This window comes from Amblyraja radiata, chromosome 24 (assembly GCF_010909765.2).
Source record: "Amblyraja radiata isolate CabotCenter1 chromosome 24, sAmbRad1.1.pri, whole genome shotgun sequence".
Lineage (NCBI taxonomy): Eukaryota > Metazoa > Chordata > Chondrichthyes > Rajiformes > Rajidae > Amblyraja > Amblyraja radiata.
This window is the reverse complement of record NC_045979.1, coordinates 18047571-18074043: the sequence shown is the minus strand read 5'-3', so window position 1 is coordinate 18074043 and position 26473 is coordinate 18047571. Positions and strand designations below refer to the sequence as shown.

The window sequence follows — 26473 nt, the reverse complement described above, 5'->3', positions numbered from 1 at the left end:
ATCAGGTTTTTAGCTTTAACAAAATGATTTGCTGAGGAAATAAAATCATGTTAATTAATATGTAAACGTAAGGAACTGCAGATATTGGCTTACAAAATAAAGAAACAACGTCAGGTAGCATCTCTGGAGAGCACAAATTCTGAGGGATTTGGACACCTACATGGAACAGAAAGGATATGGGCTAAATGCAGGCAGGTGGACTAGTAAGTGTGCATCTTGGTTGGCATGGGCAAGTTGGCCTGAAGCAGGGCTGCTAACTCTCACGCTTTGAGCGTGACACTCACGCATTTCAGCCAATTCTCACGCCCTCACGCTGAAGACAGAATTCTCACGCTGACTTCAGTCCCTGCACAGCAAGGATCCTATAGCGGAGCTATCTGCGCTTCTGGCTGCCACGGCAACCTCGCTCCCTCCCTCCCTCCTGCCCTTCAACTCACACGGCAACGCCAACGCCGCCAATCCACACTACACCGTGCCCGCCAGACTCCCCATTGGGCGGCCCGGAAAAGAGAGGGAGGGGAGAAAGAATGAGAGAGAAAGAAAAAAAGGAAGGGATGGAGGCAAAGAGAGACAGGGGGAGGGAATGTGGAAAGGGGATGAAGGAAGGGAAGGAGCAAGTGGAGAAAGAGGAAGCGTGAGGAAAAAGAGGGAGGGTGAGGAAAGAGAGGGAGGGGGAGGATGGAGGGGGCGTAAGGAAGGTGTGTGTGTGTCTGTTTCCCTGTGTGGGTCTCCTTGTGTGTGTGCGCGTGTCTCTGTGTGTCTCCCTGTCTGTGTGTGTCTCCCCATGTGTGTGTGTGTGTCTCCCTGTGTGTGTGTGCGTGTCTCCCTGTGTGTGTGTGCGTGTCTCCCTGTGTGTGTGTGTGCGTGTCTCTGTGTGTCTCCCTGTCTGTGTGTGTCTCCCTGTCTGTGTGTGTCTCCCTGTCTGTGTGTGTCTCCCTGTCTGTGTGTGTCTCCCCATGTGTGTGTGTGTCTCCCTGTGTGTGTGTGTGTGTGCGTGTCTCTGTGTGTCTCCCTGTGTGTGTGTGTGTGTCTCCCTGTGTGTGTGTCTCCCTGTGTGTGTGTGAGTGAGTGTGCGTGTCTCTGTGTGTCTCCCTGTGTGTGTGTGTGTGTGCGTGTCTCCCTGTGTGTGTGTGTGTGTCTCCCTGTGTGTGTGTCTCCCTGTGTGTGTGTGAGTGAGTGTGTGTGTGTCTCTGTGTGTCTCCCTGTGTGTGTGTGTGTGTGTGTCTCCCTGTGTGTGTGTCTCCCTGTGTGTGTGTGAGTGAGTGTGCGTGTCTCTGTGTGTCTCCCTGTGTGTGTGTGTGTGTCTCCGTGTGTCTGTCTCCCTGTGTGTGTGTGTGTGTGTGTGTGTCTCCCTGTGTGTGTGTGTGTGTGTGTGTCTCCCTGTGTGTGTGTGTGTGTGTGTGTGTGTGTGTGTGTGTCTGTCTCCCTGTGTGTGTGTGTCTGTGTCTCCCTGCGTGTGTGTCTGTGTCTCCCTGTGTGTGTGTGTATCCCTGTGTGTGTGTGTGTGTGTGTGTATCCCTGTGTGTGTGTGTATCCCTGTGTGTGTGTGTCTGTCTGTCTCCCTGTGTGTGTGTGTGTGTGTGTATCCCTGTGTGTGTCTGTCTGTCTCTGTGTGTGTCTGTCTGTCTGTCTGTCTGTCTGTCTGTCTGTCTGTCTGTCTGTCTGTCTGTCTGTCTGTCTGTCTGTCTGTCTGTCTCCCTCCCTGTGTGTGTGTCTGTCTCCCTGTTGTCACATCCTGGCCTTAGACAGGGCTGCCAACTCTCACGCTTTGAGCGTGAGAGTCACGCATTTCAGCCAATGGTCACGCTGATGACAGAATTCTCACGCTATCTTCAGTCCCTGCAGTTTGTCTTTTTGCACCATATCACAACGATCTGTGCAGTCTGGGGAAGCGCGTCAGTTGGCGGCTGTGAGTGACGTCGCATCTCTTCTCTTCTCTTCTTTCTTGGTTGGATGTGCAGCCGCCGACAACATGAAGCAGCCGGAGGTAAAACTAACCAGGTGAATCGGTTGTAAAACATGGGGGGGACCACAATGAGGCCAAATATCTAGGACAGGGTTCAGCAACCTACGGCACACGGGCTGAATCCGGCCCGTAACCCGAAAAACCACGTTTTTGTTCAATTCATTTTCGCAGGGTCAGGGCAGGCGAGCTGACCTGAGAACTGCAGCCAGTCCCTGGGACGCGATCTGATCTGGGAACGGCAGCCAGTCCCTGGGCACGCAGAATGCCAACTTGATCATTATGGACAAATTGGGCCAGACACGTACATGTTGTGTAACTCTGACTCTATGAAGATCTGAATAGGCTTAGAATAACCATTTAAGCAAAATTGCCCCCACTTTCCCCATTTTGATTCTTGAAATTAATATTCCTTTGCTCTGTTAACAGCGTTAAAGTACTTATGAGGTCGAGTCAGGAAAGGGAACATGTTATTTATTTTTAGTTTGCTTTAATTTGTTAGTTGATTGTTTGTTGAGCGCCATCATTTCTGAAATGGTCTTAAAGTAACTTAACTGTTATAAAGCAGTAATAAGTGATTTTTGTCCAAACAATTGGAACTTGCATGAAATGTTTGCATTATTAGCAGGACTGCCAAATCTCACGTATTGAGCGTGAGACTCACACATTTCACAAAATTCTCATGCTCTCACGCTGATCACAAAATTTCTCACGCTCAAATATCTGTGGGTGCTGAAAGTTCAAAATAAAGCAAAAATTGTTTTAGAGATGAGTAAAAACCATGAGGGGAATATCAGGTGAATGCACAGTCTTTTTCCCCAGGATATGTGATTCAAGCACTAGAGGGGATTGGTTTAAAGCAGGGCTATCAAACTACCGGCCTGCGGGATGATTTTGGGGGAGAAAAAAGTTTAGTTTCTCCCATGCAGATGGTGTGATAGGTGAGACACGACGGCGGTGGTCCCAGCATCAACCCCCCTCCCCCTTCCCCCTGAGGCACGGCACACACCTCCCACCCTCACCTCCGGCCGCTCTATGTCCGTCGGCCACTCGGTCCAACCCCCATGGAGTTTTAACCCCGGCCCGGAGCCAGGAGCGGACCGGGTGAGTGGGGGCGTTGGTGCCGCATCCGCAGCCTACTATGGGAGGGGGAACACCCCCACCCACACCCTCCCCCCCTCGGTCGCTACCCTCCCTCGCAATTTCTCACTCTCAACTCTCACCCAATGTTGGCAGCCCTGCCTGAAGGGTCTGATCCACATTGTATAGGTCTACGACTGTGTAGATAGGCTGCGTTTCAGGTTAGGCCGCATCTTCAGACTCTTCAGCACTTTATAATTTTTTTAAATCTTTGACTCCAAGTTATGTTGCCATTTATTGACCATTTTTAATACAAAAGGCTGAGAGTTGGGGTCATGCAGCACATAAACAGGCCCTTCGGCCCACCAAGATCATACTGACTATCAAGCACGATCAGCACTAATCCAATATTTTATTCTCATCATCATTCTCAGTGGCACGGTGCTGCAGCAGTAAAGTTGCTGCCTTACAGCACCAGAGACCCAGGTTCGATCCTGATCCTCAGGTGCTGTCTGTACAGAGTTTGGATATTATCCCCGTGACCTTGTGGAGTTTCTCCGGGTGCTCTGGTTTCCTCCCACATCCCAAAGATGTACAGGTTTATAGGTTAATTGACTTCTTTAAAATTTGTAAATTGTAAATTGTCCCTAGTGCTGGTGAACGGGGTGATTGCTGGTCAGCACGGACCCCTTGGGCCAAAGGGCCTGTTTCCATGCTGCATCTCTAAAGACTGAAGACTAAAGATTCCCCTCGGATTCTTCCCCTCATCCACGCACAAGGGACAATTTACAACAGCCCATTAACATACAAACCCACGTGTCTTTGGGATGTGGGAGGAAACCGGAACACCCGGAGGAAACCCACACAGACACAGAGAGAACGGGTAAACTCTACTTAGCATTCTTGACTGGACATGAATTCATGACTGGTCTCTGGTACTGTGAGGCAGCCAGCCCTATCGCTGCGCCATCGTGATGCCCTTTATTACATCTTACATATATGTAAGCTTTAACCAAAAATAAACACTGCACACATTCAATCATCCTATGAGCCAATGAGTAGAATTTTGCTGAAAATAAATTGTCGCTTGTATCATGAAAAAAGATCGCAAATCTGAAATGTTCTCTTTCTCTCTGCATAGACAATTCTTGCAAATCGCCCCAGTATTTTCCATCTCTGCTACTGATTTCCAGCATCTGAAGTATTTTGCCTTTCTGCTAAATGTTCCAAAAAAACTCCAAAAGATTAGTCAAGCATGATTTCCCGTTTTCTCTCTCCCTCCTTTCTTAAAAAGTGGAATTACATTGGCTACCCTCCAGTCCACAGAAACTGATCCAGAGTCGATAGAACATTGGAAAATGATCACCAATTCATCTACGATTTCTAGGACCACCTCCTTAAGTACTCTGGGATGCAGACCATCAGGACCTGGGGATCTATCTGCCTTCTGTCCCAATAGTTTACCTAACACAATTTTCTGACATGTGGATTCCCTTGTTCCTCCCTCCCACTAGATCCTCAGTCCCCTAGTATTGCCGGGAGATTGTGTCTTCCTTAGTGAAAACAGAACCGAAGTACTCATTTAACAGTTCTACCATTTCCTTGTTTCCCATTATAAATTCACCCGTCTCTGACTGTAAGGGACCTGCATTCGTCTTCACTAATCTTTTCCTTTTTACATACCTATAGAAACTTTTACAGTCAGTTTTTATATTTCCCACAAGCTTTCTTTCACGCTAGGGACAATTTACAGAAGCCAATTGACCTGCAAATCTGAACATCTTTGAAATGTGGGAGGAAACCGGAGCATCTGAAGAAAACTCACGCAGTCACAGCGAGCAAGTACAAACTCTGTACAGACAGCACTCGTAGTCAGATTTGAACCCGGGTCTCTGGCCCTGTAAGGCAGCAACTCTACCGCAGCCCTACTTTGTGTCCTTTCCTGTGTTAACCAGCATCAACAGTTCTTAGTTTCTTTAAATTAGATCAGAGTATTACAATTATCACATTAATAAACTCTATATAAATTAGACGAATGTACTGTTAATTCTATTCTTTATTTTGACATTTCATCATCTTTATCTGATTCACCCCTGAAGTTCCATCCTTTCAAAGAGATGCTCATCGTTGAGCAAGGTTTTTTCTTTTAAAAATATTGATGGAGTAACAGCTCTACATTTTACAATATTTAATATATTATTCCAGTGTTTAACAGTACAAGTCGTAAAATAACACAGTTATGAGAGGCAGCACTTACTGTCAATTAAATAACTTCCTATTCATATACTAATAGAAGCACTATGCAATGTTATAACTGAGAAACACACGTTCCCATTTTTGATTGACAAATACAGCATGGAAAACAGGCCCTGTGGGTCAATGCGGACCACTGATCTCCCGTTCACACTAGTTCTATGTTATCCCACTTTCTCATCCACTCCCGATGCACTAGGGGCAATTTATAAAGGCCAATTAACCTATAAACCATCAAGTTTGGATGTGGGAGGAAACCAGAGCACCTGGAGGGATCCCATGCTGCACATGAGAGAATGTGCAAACTCCACACAGACAGCACTCAAGCTAAGAATCAAATATTCAACCTGCGTGGTGTGGGTTTAATGATACATCACTACCAGCTGCGCCGCCTATCATCAAACTGATCTGTGCCTCACAAAGCCAGCCAGCATCATCAAGGGCTCACACCTCTCTGGCCATGCTCTCACCTTACTCCTATCATTGGGACGAAGTTAGAGCCTGAAACCCACAAGCACCTGCTTCAAGTACAGCTGCTTCCCAACAACCATCAGGCTTCATGAACACAACACAACACTAACCTCAGCTTTCAACTTCTTTGGATTTTATTTTGGTTGCTCTAGAGACCTTGGTTTTCTGCAGTTTTATGTCTATCAAGGATGGCAGTTACTAACATAGAACATAGAACAGTACAGCACAGGAACAGGCCCTTCGGCCCACAATGTCTGTGCTGAATATGTTGCCAAGCTCAACTCTTATCTGTCTGCAATTATTGAATTTTTAAGAATGATTGTACTTTATCTGTGTGCATTGCATTTATGGATCTTTTAAACTACTGCATGCAAGAATTGTTTTGTTGTCAGCACGTATGACAATTAGACTTTAGGGCTACAGTGCGGAAACAGGCTCTCTGGCACACCAAGTCCGTGCCGACCAGCGATCACCCCGTACACTAACACTATCCCACACACTAGAGACAATTTACAATTTTACAGAAGCCAATTAACCTACAAACCTGTACGCCTTTGGAACGTGGGAGAAAACCCACGGGGTCACAGGGAAAACGTACAAACTCTGTACTGACAGTACCCGTAGTCAGGATCGAACTCAGATCTCTGGAGCTGTAAGGCAGCAACTCTACCGCTGGATCTCTGTGCTGCCCTTAAACTCTCTCTTTCTCAGGTTTTGGAGCAATGTGTTGCTCCTGGGAAAACAGTAAGGAAATATTTGTGCCTCTCAGTTTTCATTCAATTGATGACCAAACTGACTATACAGCGCCTGATACAACCATCTTTATTATGCCGTTGGTGAATTTAAAATGTTATCTAAATAAAAAAGGGGTTAATTTTTAGCGGTAAATAATTCTGGTTGTTAATAAAGCTTATTTCTGCCTTGTTGAAGGTGTCATAGCTTGGAGTTACATTAAAAGCCTTTAGGTAGAGGTTAGGCAGACTAGGACTTTATTCCTTGGAGCGCAGGAAGCTGAGCGGGTGACCTTATAGAGGTGTATAAAATCCTGCGGGGAATGGAGTCTTTCATGCAGTCAATCATGAACCAGAGGACATAACCAGACTCTCAGTCTGAAGAGTCTCGACCCGAAACATCACCTATTCCTTTTCTCCAGAGATGCTGCCTGACCCGCTGAGTTACTCCAGCATTTTGTGTCTATCACAAGAGGACATAAGTTCCTATAAAATTTAATAGGAACCGGAGGGGCAACTTTTTCACACAGAAGGTGTGTGTGGTACATGGAATAAGTGGCTAGAGGTGGTAGTTGAGGCAGGCACTATCATAACGTTTAAGAAACATATAGACAGGTACAAGAATACAATAGGTTTAGAATGGATACAGGTATGGGACAAGTGCAAGCAGGTGGGACTAGTGTAGGTGGGACTAGTGTAGGTGGGACTAGTGTAGGTGGGGCTTGCTAGTCGGTGTCGGCAATTTGGGCTGAAAGGCCTGTTTCCACACTATATGGTTTAGAGGGATATGGGCCAAGCGTGGGCAGGTGGGTCTAAGGTAGTTGAGACATCTTGGTAGGCATGGGCAAGTTGGGCCGAAGGGCCTGTTTCCGTGCTGTATGTCTCTGTGACTCTAGTTTACGCTGAAATCACTTGAACATAAAAATAAATTGTTCATCTATTTGTTCCCTTCGTATATTTTCGTTGGGATTGTCATGAAGGTTCCATCCTGTCCCATTAACTTCAATCACAATATGGATTAAAATAAACAATACACACAAAGCTTTTATATATGACATTAATTATGTGGGTTTGCTTGTTTGCGACAATTTTAACCTTTTACACAGTCAGAAGCAGAGAGCGGCTGGTGCCTTACAGACTCTGTCAGTAAAGGTTTGGAGCCAGGATTTTGCAGATAAATTATGTTATAAAAGGGTAAATTAAATAGCTACATTTGGTGACTGTACATTATGGCTAAGCACGTAAATATGTTTTATGCTGTTATCCAGTTTGGCAAGAAGCTTAACTCCACTGATACCTTGCCAAAAGACTCAGCATTGAAAAGCGGAAGTACTTCGAGTTTTGGTGCTTATTTGCTTGCCCACAATTAAGCTCAACAATAACAAAAGCCAATTGATTTTCGCTGTTATTACTGTCGCTCTGAAGGTCTCCTGGCCATCAAAATGAACTTTTACAAGAATGGGGTTCCATTCCTTCAGATTTTAATATTTAGTTTAGTTTAGAGATACGGCATGGAAACAGGCCCTTCGGCCCACCGACTTCACACCGACCATTGATCATGCGTTCTCACTAGTTCTATGTTATCTCACTTTCTCATTAGGGGGAATTTACAGAGGTCAATTAAACTTGCATGTTTTAGTTTTAGAGAAACAACGAGGAAAGAGACCTTTGGGCTGACCGAGTCCGCATTGACCATCGATCACCACTTCCTCAATCGCTCGCTGCACACCAGGGGCAATTTACAGAGGGTCAATTAACCTACAAACCAGCACGCCTTTGGGTTGTTGGAAGAAACCCACACAGTCACAGGGAGAACGTGCAAATACCACACAGACAGCGCTCGAGGTCAGGGTCGAACCCGGGTCTCCGCCGTTTGTTAGAGATTTAAAATAAAAATTAACAATATTAAATATTTTATGTTTGTTTTCCTTTTACCTCTGGGGCGGCACAGTGGCGTAGAGTTGCTGCCTTACATCGCCAAAGACCTGGGTTTGATCCTGATTACGGGTGCTATCTGTACAGAGTTTGTAGGTTCTCCCTGTGACCGTGTGGGTTTTCTCCGGGTGCTCCGGTTTCCTTCCACACTCTAAAGATGTACAGCTCTGTAGGTTATTTGGCTTCGGTAAGTTGTAGAATTGTCCCTAGTGTTTAGGTTAGTGCTCGTGTACGAGGTAATCTCTGGTCGGTGCAGACTCAGTGGGCCGAAGGGCCTGTTTCCACGCTGTTTCTTTAAATCTCCTTTCCCTCTCTCCTAATCATATCATTCATTCCTACCTTTATTTTGCTTTCTGATGCAAGTTGATTGATCTATTCTAACTGATTGGTTCCTGTATGGCTCGGGAAGGAAAGATTCTAATTAAGCAAGCCTCTAATTATTTGTTCTCTTCACTCTGTAGATGGATTGTGATCATTCCCAAGTCCCAGTGTAAACTTTAATTAATGCATAAATATAGTGAATGGCTGGTACCATTATTTGAAAGTAACGGCAAAATCCAGGCCAACTTCATGAAAGGAAGATAAGACAATGTAAAAGCAAAAATACAATAATCTCCAACAAAATAAAACACACAGATACAATTGATGTGGAAACAAGATTGAGAGGCAGTCTTTTAGTTTTTTGGTTATATACTTCTTAGGTTTTGATTATGTTTTGATCAGTGTATTTTATCCTGACTGATCAATTACTTGTAAATGTCTCCAAGTAAACTCTGCCAACAGTTAAAACCACACCAGATCGTACTAAGCAAACATTAATTCTAACATATATTCTTCTCTTGCTTTATACAAAATACGCAATTACTAATATCACAAGAGTCGACACAAAATTATAACATAGTGGTGTAATCCCACTGGGCTTGGGGGTGGCTTCTCCTTGAGATCCTGCTAAAAACAATAAAATGGAAACAATCAGTTTCTCAGATATCAACCAACGTGAACTCTAAAATTGTTAAATTAAACTAATTTATTTCATGCTGATAATTCTCTTATCCATAATTATTTAATATTTTGTGTCCGCAGTTAGAGAGATGTTCATGAAAGCATCTTCACTGATAATCTATACAGCAAGAGAATATTATGTCTGATGTTGTCAAGCTGGAAAGGGTACAGAGAAGATTTACATGGACAATGCCAGGGCTAGAGGGTCTGAGCTACAGGGAGAGGTTGAGCAGGCTGGAGGATGAGGGGCGATCTTATTGAGGTGTATAAGATCATGTGAGGAATAGATCAGGTAGATGCAGAGTCTCTTGCCCAGAGGAGGTGAATCAAGGACCAGAGGACAAAGATTTAAAGTGAAGGGGAAGAGAAGTGAGGGGTAACCTTTTCACATCAAGGGCAGTGGGTGTCTGGAACAAGCTGCCAGTGGAGGTGCTTGAGGCTGGGACTATCCCAACATTTATGAAACATGGATAGGACATGTTTTAGAGGGATATGGACCAAATGGGACTAGAGTAGCTGGGACATGTTGGCCGGTGTGGGCAAGTTGGGCCGAAGGGCCTGTTTCCACACTGTATCACTCTATGACTCCATATGCTTATTGTCCATTTAGCAGGACAATGTGCCACCTTCATGTTAGCTTGTCTCATCTTGTATTTATAGAACATAGGAAGGACATACGGCAATAAAACTCTTAATTCGCTTGATTCTTACATAGAACATAGAACAGTACAGCACAGGAACAGCCCTTTAGCCAATAATGTCTGCGGTGAACATAATGTCAAGACCAACTCTTGCCTGCATGCACACAATCCATATCCCTCCATTCCCTGCATATTCATGTGCCTATTCAAAAGTCCCTTGAAAGCCACTATTGTATCTGCCTCCTCCACCACTACCCCTGGCAGTGTGTCTCAGGCAGCCACCATTCTATGTGTAAAGAAAAACTGCCCACACTTCTCCATTAATCTTTGCCCCTGTCACCTTTAAGCTATGCCCTCTAGTATTTGATATTTCCACCCTGGGAGAGATGTTCTGACTGTCTATATGCCTCTCATATACTTCTATCAGGTCTATCCTTGGTAGAATTGCTTAATTTGACATGTTTTTAAAGTTCCCAATTTCCCAATTTCCCCTACATGCCTGAAGCCAGTGATTCTGACAGCTTTAAGTAGCTACTATTGCCTCTCCATACAATTATTTCACTAGGCAAAAAAAAGATATAAAATCAAACATGCTTCAACCTTTTGGGTTCAATATCACATTCTCCAATTTCAGGTAGCTTGTTCTTTCTTCCTCTGTATCAGAATGTCATTTTGCCTTTCCTCTATCTAAGTGGTGTTTGGCTCAGTTCTGTTAATATAGTCTAGCCTGCTGTCATGGAGTCCTACAGCATGGAAAAAGGCCCTTCGGCCCAACGCCCATGCTGACCAAGATGCCCCATGTAAGCCAGTCCCATTTGCCCGTGTTTAACCCATTACAGAGTCATAGAGTCATAGGGTGTGGATTCAGGCCCTTCGGTCCAACTTGCCCATGCTGACCAACATGCCCCATCTACACTAGTACCACCTGCCAGCATTTGGCCCATATCCCTCTAAACCTGTCCTATCCATGTACCTGTCTAAATGTTTCTTAAACATTGTGACAGTCCCAACGTTAGCTCGTTCCATATACCCATCACCCTTTGTGTGCAAAAGTTACCCGAGACTCCTATTAAATCATTTCCCCATCACCTTACACCTATGTCCTCTGATTCTCGATTCCCCCACTCTGGGCAAGAGATTCTGTGCATCTACCTGATCTATTCCTCTCATAGTTTTATACATCTCTATAAGATCACCCCTAATCATCCTGTGCTCCAAGGAATAGAGTCCCAGCCTAAACCTCTCCCTATAGCTCAGACCCTCGAGTTCTGGCAACATCCTTGTAAATTTTCTCTGTACCCATTCTAACTTGACATCATCTTTCCTATAACATGGTGCCAAGACTGAACACAATAGTCTAAATGCAGCATCACCAATGTCTTATATAACTGCAACATGACCTCTCAATACTCAATTCTCTGACTGATGACGGCCAATGTGCCAAAAGCCTTTTTGACCACTGTATCTACCCATGACGCCACCTTCAAGGAACTCTGTACCTGCATTCCTTGGTCCCTCTGCTCTACAATACTCCTCAGAGCTCTGCCATTTCACTGTCTGCCATTTCACCAAAATGCAACATCGCACATCTCTCTGTATTAAATTCCATCAGCCATTTCTCAGCCCAGCTGGGCAAATGCTCAAGATCCTTCTGCAATTTCTGACTATCTAATCTGAAATCTGACTATCCCTCTAAACTTGTTCTATCCATGTACCTGTCCAACTATATTTTAAACGTTGTTATAGTACTTACCTCAATTACCACTGGCAGCTCGTTACATATGCCCACCCATAGTCTTGCTATTGGCAACACCTAATTCAGATAAATAAGCATAGTCTGAAGGAGGGTCCCAACCCAAAAAATCACCTATCCATGCTCTCCAGAGATGTTGCCTGACCTGCTGAGCGCACTTTGTGTCTGTTATAAAGAAGCATAATCTGTTTCTAGAGGCCAAATTAATGCATTTGGTCTCACCCTTCCAGAGATATTGCCCCAAATGTCTCTGCAACTGAAAGCGACATGTTTTTTTCACATTTATTCTTTCATAGGATTTTTGCCTCACTAAGTTGCAATTTGTTGGCCATGAGATGCCTGCAGTGAGCTACCATCCTCCAGTATTTTTAACACATCGATGATGACCTGCCTCGGCAAATTAAAACGTGTAATTCCAAGGGGTGTTGATAGGATGGATGTGGACAGGGTAGTTGCCTCGGCAAGGCCACCAGCATAATCAAGAAGCAGTCTCACTCCAGTCACTCCCTCTTCTCCCCTCTCCCGTCAAGCAAGAGGTACAGGAGTGTGAAAACACACACCTCCAGATTCAGGGACAGGTTTCTTCCCAGCTGCCATCAGCCAACTGAACCATCCTATCATCAACTAGAGAGCGGTCCTGAACTACCGTCTACCTCATTGGAGACTCCCCGGACTATCTTTAATTCTACTTTACTTGACTCTTGCACTAAACATTATTCCTTTAATGCTGTATCTATACACTGTGAACGGCTCAATTGTAATCATGTATAGTCTTTCCGCTGACTGGTTAGCACGCCAGAAAAAGCTTTTCACTGTACCTCGGTTCACGTGACAATAAACTAAACGGGAGTATTACTAAACTAGGATGGTGTTTGACCTCCTGGCGGATACGGAGGAGGGGATTCCTGGGGTCAAGGAGTGCAAGGTGGAGCAAGTGTAAAAAAAAACATGAACAGCATTCAGTTAGAGGACAGAAAAGAAAAAGGTTGGGAAATAAAACGGCTAAAAAAAATTCACTGGTCTAGTGGCGCAGTTGGTAGAGTTGCAGCCTCACAATGCATAGCAGGTTCGATCCTGATCACGGTCTGTGTGGAGTTTGCATGTTCTTCCTTGATTACGTGCGTTTCCTCTTAAGCATATAGGTTACGTGCTTGGTCTACGTCTGATCATCACGATATAAGGACTCGCAGACGTAAGCTGCACAGTTCATCCTGAGGTAAATTATTAGGGCATTCGGGTAGCACAGTGGTGCAGTGGGTAGTGCTGCTGCCTCACAGCGCCAGAGACCCGCGTTCGATCCTGACCCCCAGGTGCTGTCTGTGCAGACGTTGCAAGTTCTCCCTGAGACCGTGTGGGTTTCCTCCGAGTGCTCTAGTTTCCTCCCACATCCCAAAGACGTGTAGGTTTGTTGGTCAATTGGCCTCTGTAAATTGCTCCCTCATGTGTAGGGAGCGGATGAGAAAGTGGAATAACATAGAACTAGTGTGAACGGGTGATCGATGGTTGGCGTGGACTCTGTGCTGTTTCTATACTGTACAGGTGCACAACCTTTTATCCGGAGTTCCGGAAACCGAAAAACTCCGAAAACCGGCCATTTTTCCAGGATGTCGTCTGCACACCAAAGCTCGCGTTTGGCGCCAAACCTGACCCGAAACGACCCACGGTCAACCCAGGTCTGTACTACTGTAGCGGCTGCCTCCTCCCCGGAGACCGGGGAGACACTTAAACGTCTGTAAATCATTGCTTAAATGTTAGTCAGTTAGTTTGGAGGGCTTTTATGTGAAGGGGGGGGGACTTTAATTCTTAGTCCCCTACCTGGTCGGAGAGGCGGGGAGCGGGCAATGCCTTACCGGGTCGCCGTGCAGTAAGCTCCGGAGCGCTGTGGCCGCCAACTCCCAGCTGGGGCTGCGGACGTCCGGCCGCGGGCGGCGCCGGTTGTAGCTCCGACCCCGGCAACTCTACCCCTGGCTGCGCGGCGCTCCAAATCCAGCGCGGCCCGCGGCCGGACGCCCGCAGCCCCAGCACCGCTGTGGCCGCCAACATGTTGTGTGTCGGTGGCCACAGCGCTCCGGAGCTTACCGCACGGCGACCCGGTAAGGCATTGCCCGGTCCCCGCTGGTATCCCAGCGCTGCGACGCCGCCGACTGCCAACATCGCGGAGCTGGGGCTGCGGGCGTCCGGCCGCGGGTGGCGCAGGATTTGTAGCGCCGCGCAGCCGGGGGTAGAGTTGCCGGGGTCGGAGCTACAACCGGCGCCGCCCGCGGCCGGACGCCCGCAGCCCCCAGCTCCGCGATGTTGGGAGTCGGCGGCCACAGCGCTCCGGAGCTTACTGCACGGCGACCCGGTAAGGCATTGCCCGCTCCCCGCCTCTCCGACCAGGTAGGGGACTAAGAATTAAAGTTTCGCCCTTCACCCCCCCCCCAACCCACCACATAAAATCCCTCCAAACTAACTGACTAACATTTATGCAATGATTTACAACGATTCCCCGGTCTCCGGGGAGGAGGCAGCCGCTCCAGATTTTCAAGCCGCCCGCGCTACTTACCTAATCTACGCTAAAAATCTTCCATTCGGAAATCCGAAAAATTCCGAAATCCGACAAGTATCTGGTCCCAAGGCTTTCGGATAAAAGGTTGTGCACCTGTATCTCTAAACTAAACAAATCTGTTAATCTGCAGTCATTTCCGTCTCCATTCTTCTGCTAAGGCAGTGGAACGGGCGATCGATGGTCAGCGATCGATGGTCAGCGTGGACTTGAAGGGTCAAAGAAGCTGTATCTTTCAATCAGAAAAACGACACCTTTGCTTTATCAGCGTAACTAGCTGTCAATAAATTCCAGTGGCCAATTGGATCATTCACAAGAATGGTCAGATTCATCAATGAGCCTTCAGGAGTATTATGGATAGAATGAGAAGGCAATGAGCATAACATTAATGAAGAGAATGATGATTAGTAATATAAAACCACTGATATATAAAAACAACCCACAGCTTCATTCTCACCTGCACTTGTGGTTTCTCCACTGGCAGAGCCCGCTGAAAAATAAGATGCCAATCATCATGAAAGTAAGGTTATCAGTAACTTAGTTTAGTTTAGCTTAGTTTAGTTACAGCATGGAAACAGGCCCTTCAAACCACTGAGTCTACGCCGACCATTGCTTATCCATTCACACTAGATCTATGTTATCCCACTTTCCCATCCACTCCCTGCACAGTAGGGGCAGTATACATCCACTCCCTGCACAGTAGAGGCAGTATACATCCACTCCCTGCACAGTAGAGGCAGTATACATCCACTCCCTGCACAGTAGGGGCAGTTTACATCCACTCCCTGCACAGTAGGGGCAGTATACATCCACTCCCTGCACAGTAGAGGCAGTATACATCCACTCCCTGCACAGTAGAGGCAGTATACATCCACTCCCTGCACAGTAGGGGCAGTATACATCCACTCCCTGCACAGTAGGGGCAGTATACATCCACTCCCTGCACAGTAGGGGCAGTTTACATCCACTCCCTGCACAGTAGGGGCAGTATACATCCACTCCCTGCACAGTAGGGGCAGTTTACATCCACTCCCTGCACAGTAGGGGCAGTATACATCCACTCCCTGCACAGTAGGGGCAGTTTACATCCACTCCCTGCACAGTAGGGGCAGTTTACATCCACTCCCTGCACAGTAGGGGCAGTATACATCCACTCCCTGCACAGGCCACTGTGCTGCATGTGAGTTGGCATTTCTAAACTAGTATTCATTCCACTTCTGCCCCTCCAGCTCAACATTGTCTTTGAATCACCTCAATGGAATAATTAGCTTCAGCACTCATTTAATTTCATTACAGTAGGTATTAAATAAAGATAAAGGATAAAAACAATCCTTCACATGGATTGGCAACAGGAAGCATTTCTGTGAGAGTGGCATCCATTGATGTCTGTCTAAAAGAAATCCAATGGGGTTTTATCTCACGTTAATGATGCTTCATTGATGCAGAACATTTGCACCAGAGACCCAGGTTCGATCCTGACCACAGGTGCTGTCTGTGTGGAGTTTGTACGTTCCCCCTCTGATCGAGTGAGTTTCCTCCAGGTGCTCCGGTTTCCCCTCCCATATCCCAAAGCCCCCCATGTGCAGACAGTGGATGAGAAAGTGGGCTAATATAGAACTAGTGTGAACGGGTGATCGATGGTCGGGGTTGACTTTGTGGGCCGAAGGGCCTGTTTCCATGCCTCATGCATCTTTCAATCAAAAACCTTGTTTAGACCAGAATGGAATATTGTACCTAACTTTTGGCTCCAAACCTCAGGAAAGAAACATGTCTTTGGCAGTTCTGGACATTCACAAGGATGTCATCAGATCTTTTAGAGTTAAGCTATAAGGACATAATGCATACATTTTGCTGGTACTCGCTGAGACGATCGTTTCTGACTATACAGGCACTCCCCGAATTACGTTATGGGTGACTTAAGTAAACTCGCACTTAAGTAAGCACTACTAGCAGTTTGTAATTTCCACAACACTGTATGATCACTCAGGTTTACATCAGAAACAAGCCGACAATGGCGGCGGTGCTTACCCAGAAGGCCTTGCGTTGCAGAAAGTGCCCTGGCTGCAGCCGGACGGCGTTGAGACGGACACAAAGCACTGGAGTAACTCAGTGGGTCAAGTAGCAGCTCTGGAGAACATGGGTAGATGATGTTTCAGGTCGGGACCCTTCGTCAGTCACGACCTGAAATGTTGCATATCCATGTTCTCCAGAGATGCTGAAGATACACACAAAATGCTGGAGTAACTCAGCGGGACAGGCAGCATCTCTGGATAGAAGGTGTGGGTGACGTTTCGGATCAAGACCCTTCTTCAGACATGCTGCCGGAACCACTGAGTTACTCCAGCACTTTGTGTCTTTTTTTGTAAACCAGCATCTGCAGTTCCTTGTATCGACACGTGGATTGTATAATCAGGCGGAGAGGATGGAAACACAAGATCTTTGAATATGTTCTAAGGACATTAGCTTGGAGGATGTGGAATCGGTATGGGTAGAGCTGCGAAACACTAAGGGGCAGAAAACGCTGGTGGGTGTTGTGTACAGGCCACCTAACAGTAGTAGTGAAGTTGGAGATGGTATCAAACAGGAAATTAGAAATGCGTGCGACAAAGGCAAAACCGTTATAATGGGTGACTTCAATCTACATATAGATTGGGTGAATCAAATTGGCAGGGGTGCTGAGGAAGAGGATTTTTTAGAATGTATGTGGGATAGTTATCTAAATCAACATGTAGAGGAACCAACGAGAGAGCAGGCTATTTTAGACTGGGTATTGAGTAATGAGGAAGGGTTAGTTAGCAGTCTTGTTGTACGTGCCCCCTTGGGCAAGAGTGACCATAATATGGTTAAGTTCTTCATTAGGATGGAGAGTGACATTGTTAATTCAGAAACAATGGTTCTGAACTTAAAGAAAGGTAACTTTGCGGGTATGAGACATGAATTGGCCAAGATTGACTGGCAATTAATTCTAAAAAGGTTGACGGTGGATATGCAATGGAAGACATTTAAAGGCTGCATGGATGAACTACAAAAATTGTTCATCCCAGTTTGGCAAAAGAATAAATCAGGGAAGGTAGTGCATCCGTGGATAACAAGGGAAATCAGGGATAGTATCAAAGCGAAGGATGATGCGTACAAATTAGCCAGAAAAAGCAGCATACCGGAGGACTGGGAGAAATTCAGAGACCAGCAGAGGAGGACAAAGGGCTTAATTAGGAAAGGAAAAATAGATTATGAAAGAAAACTGGCAGGGAACATAAAAACTGACTGCAAAAGTTTTTATAGATATGTGAAAAGAAAGAGATTAGTTAAAACAAATGTAGGTCCCTTGCAGTCAGAAACGGGTGAGTTGATCATGGGGAACAAGGATATGGCGGACCAATTGAATAACTACTTTGGTTCCGTCTTCACTAAGGAAGACATAAATAATCTGCCGGAAATAGCAGGGGACCGCGGGTCAAAGGAGTTGGAGGAATTGAGTGAAATCCAGGTTAGCCGGGAAGTGGTGTTGGGTAAATTAAATGGATTAAAGGCCGATAAATCCCCAGGGCCAGATAGGCTGCATCCCAGAGTACTTAAGGAAGTAGCTCCAGAAATAGTGGATGCATTAGTAATAATCTTTCAAAACTCTTTAGATTCTGGAGTAGTTCCTGAGGATTGGCGGGTAGCAAACGTAACCCCACTTTTTAAGAAGGGAGGGAGAGAGAAAACGGGGAATTACAGACCAGTTAGTCTAACATCGGTAGTGGGGAAACTGCTAGAGTCAGTTATTAAAGATGGGATAGCAGCACATTTGGAAAGTGGTGAAATCATTGGACAAAGTCAGCATGGATTTACAAAAGGTAAATCATGTCTGACGAATCTTATAGAATTTTTCGAGGATGTAACTAGTAGCGTGGATAGGGGAGAACCAGTGGATGTGGTGTATCTGGACTTCCAGAAGGCTTTCGACAAGGTCCCACATAAGAGATTAGTTTACAAACTTAAAGCACACGGCATTGGGGGTTCAGTATTGATGTGGATAGAGAACTGGCTGGCAAACAGGAAGCAAAGAGTAGGAGTAAACGGGTCCTTTTCACAATGGCAGGCAGTGACTAGTGGGGTACCGCAAGGCTCAGTGCTGGGACCCCAGCTATTTACAATATATATTAATGATCTGGATGAGGGAATTGAAGGCAATATCTCCAAGTTTGCGGATGACACTAAGCTGGGGGGCAGTGTTAGCTGTGAGGAGGATGCTAGGAGACTGCAAGGTGACTTGGATAGGCTGGGTGAGTGGGCAAATGTTTGGCAGATGCAGTATAATGTGGATAAATGTGAGGTTATCCATTTTGGTGGCAAAAACAGGAAAGCAGACTATTATCTAAATGGTGGCCGACTAGGAAAAGGGGAGATGCAGCGAGACCTGGGTGTCATGGTACACCAGTCATTGAAAGTGGGCATGCAGGTGCAGCAGGCAGTGAAGAAAGCGAATGGTATGTTAACTTTCATAGCAAAAGGATTTGAGTATAGGAGCAGGGAGGTTCTACTGCAGTTGTACAGGGTCTTGGTGAGACCACACCTGGAGTATTGCGTACAGTTTTGGTCTCCAAATCTGAGGAAGGACATTATTGCCATAGAGGGAGTGCAGAGAAGGTTCACCAGACTGATTCCTGGGATGTCAGGACTGTCTTATGAAGAAAGACTGGATAGACTTGGTTTATACTCTCTAGAATTTAGGAGATTGAGAGGGGATCTTATAGAGACTTACAAAATTCTTAAGGGGTTGGACAGGCTAGATGCAGGAAGATTGCTCCCGATGTTGGGGAAGTCCAGGACATGGGGTCACAGCTTAAGGATAAGGGGGAAATCCTTTAAAACCGAGATGAGAAGAACTTTTTTCACACAGAGAGTGGTGAATCTCTGGAACTCCCTGCCACAGAGGGTAGTCGAGGCCAGTTCATTGGCTATATTTAAGAGGGAGTTAGATGTGGCCCTTGTGGCTAAGGGGATCAGAGGGTATGGAGAGAAGGTAGGTACGGGATACTGAGTTGGATGATCAGCCATGATCATATTGAATGGCGGTGCAGGCTCGAAGGGCCCAATGGCCTACTCCTGCACCTAATTTCTATGTTTCTATGTTTCTATGTTCCATTTAATTTCATGGTATTCCTCAAATTACAAGTGGACACAGAATAACACAGGCTTTATATTCAACTGGTGGAAAGTGAATATGTAGAGGTGCTGTTTATCCAATAATTGTTCATTCATGCTTGAATAACACTCTAAGGCCCCATGCCGTGCAAAAGCACAGGGCTTTAGCTAATCTTTACTTTAAGTAAGATCTGTCCTCACCCAGTAATGGGAGAGTCCAGCAGAAGCTACAGACTCAGAAGAAAAGAGAAAGGTGATGAGGACGAATTTCTTTAGTCAGAGGGTGGTGAATCTGTGGAATTCATTGCCACAGACGGCTGTGGAGGCCAAGTCATTGGGTATTTTTAAAGCGGAGATTAACAGATTCTTGATTAATAAGGGTGTCCAAGGTTACGGGGAGAAGGGGGTTGAGAGGGAAAAATCATGATCGAATGGCGGAGTAGACTCTGTTATGCCAAGACGACGCCCAAGCCAGGTGACTCTTTATGTGCTGGTCCCAGAAGTGGATCTGCAATCATTCATTACAATCACTCCACTCTTTTAAACCTCTACTCCAACAGCAGCATTTACCCGTAGACTATTTTTAATCAGATTTTACTGGACTGCATTAAAGCCTACGTTGAACATTATTCTCCTGTTCACTGTGAACGGCTTGATTATAAACATGTATAGTCTTTTCGCTGACTGGACAGCATGCACCAAAAAAGCTTTACACTGTACCCCGGTACACGTGACAATAAACTAAACAAAAACTAAACTGGACTCGATGGGCCGACTGGCCTAATTCTGCTCCCCAGCCTTAAGGTCTTTACAAGATAGTGAATAACTAACTCAAACAGCCAACCATTTCCCAATGACTACACACTACACACATCACCCTGGTCTCCGTTCCCCCATCTAAGATCGTTCCATCTTCTAAAAAGGACTTAACTGACAGGAACAAGGGGCAATGCTGAGGCTTACAAGACAAATCACGTGGAAGAAGAGAGAGAGGCAAATTGATAGGAAAAGGCATTTTGTGACGTCATTAAATAGAGGAACGTTACAATATTCCAATTATAAAACACTGGCCTTCTCCACTTCCTAAAATGCACCATCTCTCTGATTTCTGAGGCTGGGAGACAAATTTGGGGCAAGGAAAGATGTCTGATCAGACCCAAGCACAGACTTGCTATGATCATTTTTATTTCTATAAGTTCGATGAACGTGTAAAATTTCATTCAAACATCAATTCCTCCTTGAATTGTTGCTGACTGATTGCCCGATGCATGTTGCCACAGAAAATAGACTCACATCGTGCATTTCTGGTTGTCCCATTACAGGAAGGGTGTAGATAGAGGCTTTTGGAAGGGAACAGAGGGGGTACACCAGCACGTGAAAAGCATTTTATCGGGATGGATCACATCATGGTTTGAGAACAGCCCCATCCAAAAGACCGCAAGAAATTACAGGGAGTTGTGGACATAGCCCAGACCATAACACAAACCAACCTCCCTTCCATTGGACTCCATCTACACTTCACGCTGCCTCGGCAAGGCCAGCAGCATAATCAAGGACTAGTCTCACCGTGGTCACTCCCTCTTCCCCAGTGGTGGACTGGCCAGGGGGTCAGCTTGCCCGATGGCAAGTGGGCCCCTGATGAAGTGGGCCCCCTTTGTCTCCTGGCAACCAATATTTTTAGACCCAGTCCGCCACTGCTCTTCCCCCTTCTACCATCAGGCATGACGTACAGTAGTTTGAAAACGCACACCTCCAGAGTCAGGGACAGTTTCTTCACAGCTGATATCAGGCAACTGAACCATCCTATCACTAACTGGAGAGCAGTCCTGACCTACCATCTACCTCATTGGAGACCTTCAAAATATCTTTAATCATACTTTAAGGGACTTTATCTTGCACTAAACCTTTTTCCTTTTATCCCGTATCAGTACACTGTGGACAGCTTGAGTGTAATCATGTATAGTTTTTTCGCTGACTGGGTAGCATGCAACAAAGAAGCTGTTCACTGTACCTCGGTACACGTGGCAATAATAATAAACTAAACTAAACTAAAGAATGATGCCTGAATTGGAGGATATTAGGTACAGGGGAGAGGTTGGACAGGCTTGAATTGTTTTCTCTGAAACCCCCTCGTGAATGTCTGGACACAAGATTTTGTAGATATTTGTTTCTTTTTTGTTTCTTTTATTGATTATAGCACTCACATCAAAGTTTGGAGCAAACCAAATGCTCATTAGCAAAGTCGAATTAAGTCATACATTGATCAATAATGTAATTGGGGCTTCCCGATGCACAGCAGATTACTACTGGGATTACGGAGGTTTGAGCAAAGTATAGCATGAAGCTGCATTCTCACCTACGGAGGCTGTTGTCGATGTTTGGGTACCTGTTAAGAAATAGGACAATGCTCATCTTACAACAATTTTGGAACAGATATTAAAGGGATATTAATTATGAACAAATACCCAACGCTTTCCCGCAACTAGAGAAATCATGTGATCTATTTTGGCCGTCGTTACTCACCATTTAACCTCGAAACAATGAATTATTTGTCCTCAAAAGTGACTCAATAAGTTACAATTTTAAGGTTTCCTTCATTTGAGGTAATAACATCAACATAGAAGATAGACACAAAATGCTGAAGTAACTCAGAAGGGTCAGGCAGCATCTCTGGAGAAGAGGAATTAGTGACGTTTCGGGTCGAGACTTCTTCAATCTGACACAGTTGTCAACATTGTAGCGCATCAGTTCCATAGATATGGGCGGCAAGGGCGGCACGGTGGCGCAGCAGTAGAGTTGCTGCCTTACAGCGCCAGAGACCCAGGATCGACCCTGACTATCGGTGCCTGTCTGTATGGAGTTTGTGCTTACTACCTGTGACCATGTGGGTTTTCTCTGGGTGCTCTGGTTTCTGCGCACTTCCCAAAGACGTGCGGGTTTGTAGGTTAATTGGCTGCGGTCAAAAATTGTAGATTGTTCCAAGTGTGTAGGATAGTGCTAAGTGTGTGGGGATTGCTGGTCGGCATGGACTCGGTGGGCCAAAGGGCCTGTTTCCACGTTGTATCTCGAAAGTCTACATTGTAATATAGGTATGCAGGGGAATAGAGGGATATGGATTACATGCAGACAGGGGAGATTAGATTGACTTGGCATCACGTTCAGCATGGACATAGTGGGCTGAAGGGTCAGTCCCTGTGCTGTACTGTTCTATGATTGATAAATGAAACATAAATGAAAAGCAGTGGAAAAACATCCTCCTGTTTAAGCTCAGCACAACACTTCACATCGTAACACTTCCAGCTGAGCAACTGTATCGACCAGGGGGAGTAGAGGAATGTGTCCACTCAATGCCAAGAATATTGGACACATTGACATAAAATTCAAACTAAACATCTTTTCCATATGTTTCTCTCTTATTTGCAGGGAAGTTTGTTTGTTAATCTCACCATGCTGATATTGGAACGGGCAGATTGGCTTCTGCAGAGAGGTTGGACAGACTCCGTTTGTATCTGCTGAGTTTTGAAGCATAGGGGGCAGCTGGATTAAAACTTGTCATTGCAAGGGGTGTGGACAGGATGGATGTAGACAGGGGAGTTGCCTCAGCAAGGCCACCACTCTCACCCTGGTTACTCCCTCTTCTCCTCTCTCCCATCGGGCAAGAGGCGCAGGTGTGTGGAAACGCACACCTCCAGATTCAGCGACAGTTTTCTTCCCAGCTCTTATCAGGCAACTGAACCAACTAGAGAAACCATTTATCTCATTGGAGAGCCTCGGACTATCTTTAATCGGACTTTACTGGACTTTTTCATGCAATAAATGTTATTCCTTTTATCCTGTATCTGTACACTGTGAACGGCTTGATAGTAATTATGTCTTTTCGCTGAATGAATAGCATGCAACAAAAAGCTTTTCACTGTATCTCGGTATACATGACAATAATATACTAAACTAAACTAGCTCTTCTTGTGGAAGACTGCATAGTAGGAGAGACCATTGCTAAGAATCAGGGGCCACCCATTAATAACACAGATTAGTTTAGTTTAGTTTAATTTGGAGTTACAGCATGAAAACAAACCCACCAAGTCCACACCAACCGTCGATCACCCATTCACGCTACTTATATGTAATCTCACTTTCTCATCCACTCCCTACGCAATTTACAGAGGCCCTATTAACCTACAAACCTGCATAACTTTTGGAAACGGGAGGAGAAAGTTTAAAGGAAATATGCAGGGAATGTTATTTTACAGAGGGTGGAGAGTGCCTGGAACGTGCTGCCAGGAGGCGGTGGGTGAAGCAGATACATTAGTGGCATTTAAAAGACTTTTGGATAGGCATCTGGATATGCAGGGAATGGAGCGATATAGATTATATGCAGACCTTGGCATCATGTTCGGCACAGACATTTTGGGTGGAGGGGCCTGTTCTTGTGCTCTACTGTTCTGTGTTCTATGTCAAAGTCCAATGAAACTGGAGCACCTGGAAGAAACCGTTCGGGCTCACAGGGAAAAGGCGCAAACTTCACACAGACAGCGCCCAAGGTGGGGATTGAACCGGGGTCTCCGGCGCTGTGAGGCAGCATCTCTACCAGCTGTGCCACTGTGCTGCCATGTGATTGCCACTACTCTTTGGCTTCTTCCCATTTGGGCCACATTGCTTACTTTGGCAGACAGCAGACACATGTCACTTACACTTAAGGCATGTTTAATTTTAGTTTTTAGTTTACTCCAGGTGCTCCAGTTTTCTCCCACACTCCAAAGACATATGGGTTTGTAGGTTAATTGGCTGTGGTAAATTTATAAAATTGTCCTTGGTGTGTAGGATGCAAAAGTGGGAAAGCATAGAACTGATGTACAGGTGATTGATGGTCAGTGTGGACTCGGTGGGCCAAAGGCCTGTTTCCACTCTGTAAAAATATAACTAGAAATCTGAAGATACTTTAAGCAAGAACAGAACATTTTCCAACTTTCAGAATTAAATAATTGCCAACTATTACACAGCCAAACAGAGGATAAAATATCCCGCCATGCAGTAAAAGCTTCTTTTCAGCACAATTGCTGACACAAAACTGTCACTAAATTCTGACAACTCTCACATTTAAAAGCTGTACAAATCTGCATATTTGTTTATCAAGCTGTTCATTTATCAGGGACACGGTTTCTCAGGAACAGCTTCTTCCCCTCTGTTATCAGGCTTCTGAACGATCCTTCCATAAGTTAGGGTCCAGTCTGATTCACCTCTGCCCCATTGTGGACATTGGACTTTGTCTATGGAACCGATGCGCTACAATGCTAAGAACTATATTCTGCACTCTGTATCTTCCCCTTCACTGTTCCTATTGTCCTTGAGTTTGACTTGATTGTATTTATGTATAGTATTACCTGATTTGAAAGGGCACTAAATGTTGGAGTAATTCAGCGGGTCAGGTAGCATCTCTGGGGAAAATGGATAGATGATGCTTCAGGTCAGAATCTGACCCGAAACATTAGCTATTCCTGTTCTCCAGAGATGCTGTGTGACCCGCTGAGTTACTCCAGCATTTAGTGTCCTTTTGTGTAGACCAGCATTTGCGGTTCCTTGTTTGTACACTTTACCTGATCAAAATTAGATAGCTTGCAAACCAAAGCTTTTCACTGTACACATGACAATAATAAACCTGAACCTAAATGTGATAATAAAGATAGAAAGCTTTGCTTTGCATGTTATTCAATCAGATCAGATAGAAAACATAGAAAATAGGTGCAGGAGTAGGTCATTCGGCCCTTCGAGCCTGCACCGCCATTCAATATGATCATGGCTGATCATCCAACTCAGTATCCTGTACCTGCCTTCTCTCCATACCCCCTGATACGTTTAGCCACAAGGGCCACATCTAACTCCCTCTTAAATATAGCCAATGAACTGGCCTTAACTACCTTCTGTGGCAGAGAATTCCAGAGATTCACCACTCTCTGTGTGAAAAATGTTTTTCTCATCTCGGTCCTACAAGATTTCCCCCTTATCCTTAAACTGTGACCCCTTGTTCTGGACTTCCACAACATTGGGAACAATCTTACTGCATCTAGCCTGTCCAACCCCTTAAGAATTTAAAGATAATAGATGATAGGGAATAGATAGGGTAGATGCACAGAGTCTTTTACCCAGAGGAGGGGAATCAAGAACTAGAGGACATAGATTTGAGATGAGAGGTGAAAGATAGAATAGGAATCTGAGGGACAACGTTTTCACACAGATGGTAGTGGGTACATGGAATGAGTTGCTAGAGGAGGTTGTTGAGGCAGAAATTATAACAACAGTTAAAACACATTTGGACAGGTACATGGATATGAACAGTTTAGAGGAATATGGGCCACATGCAGGCAGGTGGGACTAACTTAGACGAGGAAGATACTATAACAACGTTTACACAACATTTGGAACATGACACATCAATAGGAAAGGTCTGGGAGGATATGGGCAAATGTGGGCAGGTGGACTAGTGTAAATGGGGCACCTTGGTCGGCATGGGCAAGCTGGGCCGAAGGGCCTGTTTCCGTGCTCTAATACTCCACATGAATACAATCGTCAAACTCGTACAATAGAAAGGGGAAGATAAGGAGTGTGGAATATAGTTAGCTTTCAGGGGTTTCTGATTAAAGGAGGAATTTTACCATGACCTCATGGAATTTTAATATGTCCATTTTTTCCTGCACACACACACCCACTGTCTCCAGCCTCCTCACCCAGTATTCATGTCTGCTACGACAGACAAACATTTTCAGTGGCAATTTTCAGTCGCCGTCCTGAATGGAAGTCTGCCAAGCAATTACTTTGATAAGAAGTGATGGAAAAAGTAACTGGTCAGACTTCCAGAACGAAGGCATGACTCTTATTTGCATTGAATTCAGGCAAGATAAACAATTGGGCCCATTTCCCATGTCTAAGCCGGAAGCTAGGAGCCACCCCCACCCCCAACACAATGGGAAATGA

The 26473-nt window shown here is 45.3% G+C and overlaps 1 protein-coding gene across 3 annotated transcripts in view; it reads right to left on the bottom strand.

The window, feature by feature from the left end:
- Positions 1–9075: 9075 nt before the first annotated feature.
- Positions 9076–26473, bottom strand: part of LOC116986807 (peptidase inhibitor 16-like) — a 36691-nt gene continuing 19293 nt past the window's right edge. The window contains exons 6-8 of one of the 3 annotated variants that reach the window (XM_033042521.1): positions 21861–21890; positions 14832–14864; positions 9076–9381 (exon numbers count right to left, since the gene is read on the bottom strand). In XM_033042521.1, coding sequence (XP_032898412.1) covers positions 9278–9381; positions 14832–14864; positions 21861–21890 — 167 coding nt within the window. In that variant the 3' untranslated portion in view covers positions 9076–9277. The remainder of the gene's footprint in view (positions 9382–14831; positions 14865–21860; positions 21891–26473) is intronic. The other 2 variants (XM_033042522.1, XM_033042523.1) reach the window with 2 other exon arrangements.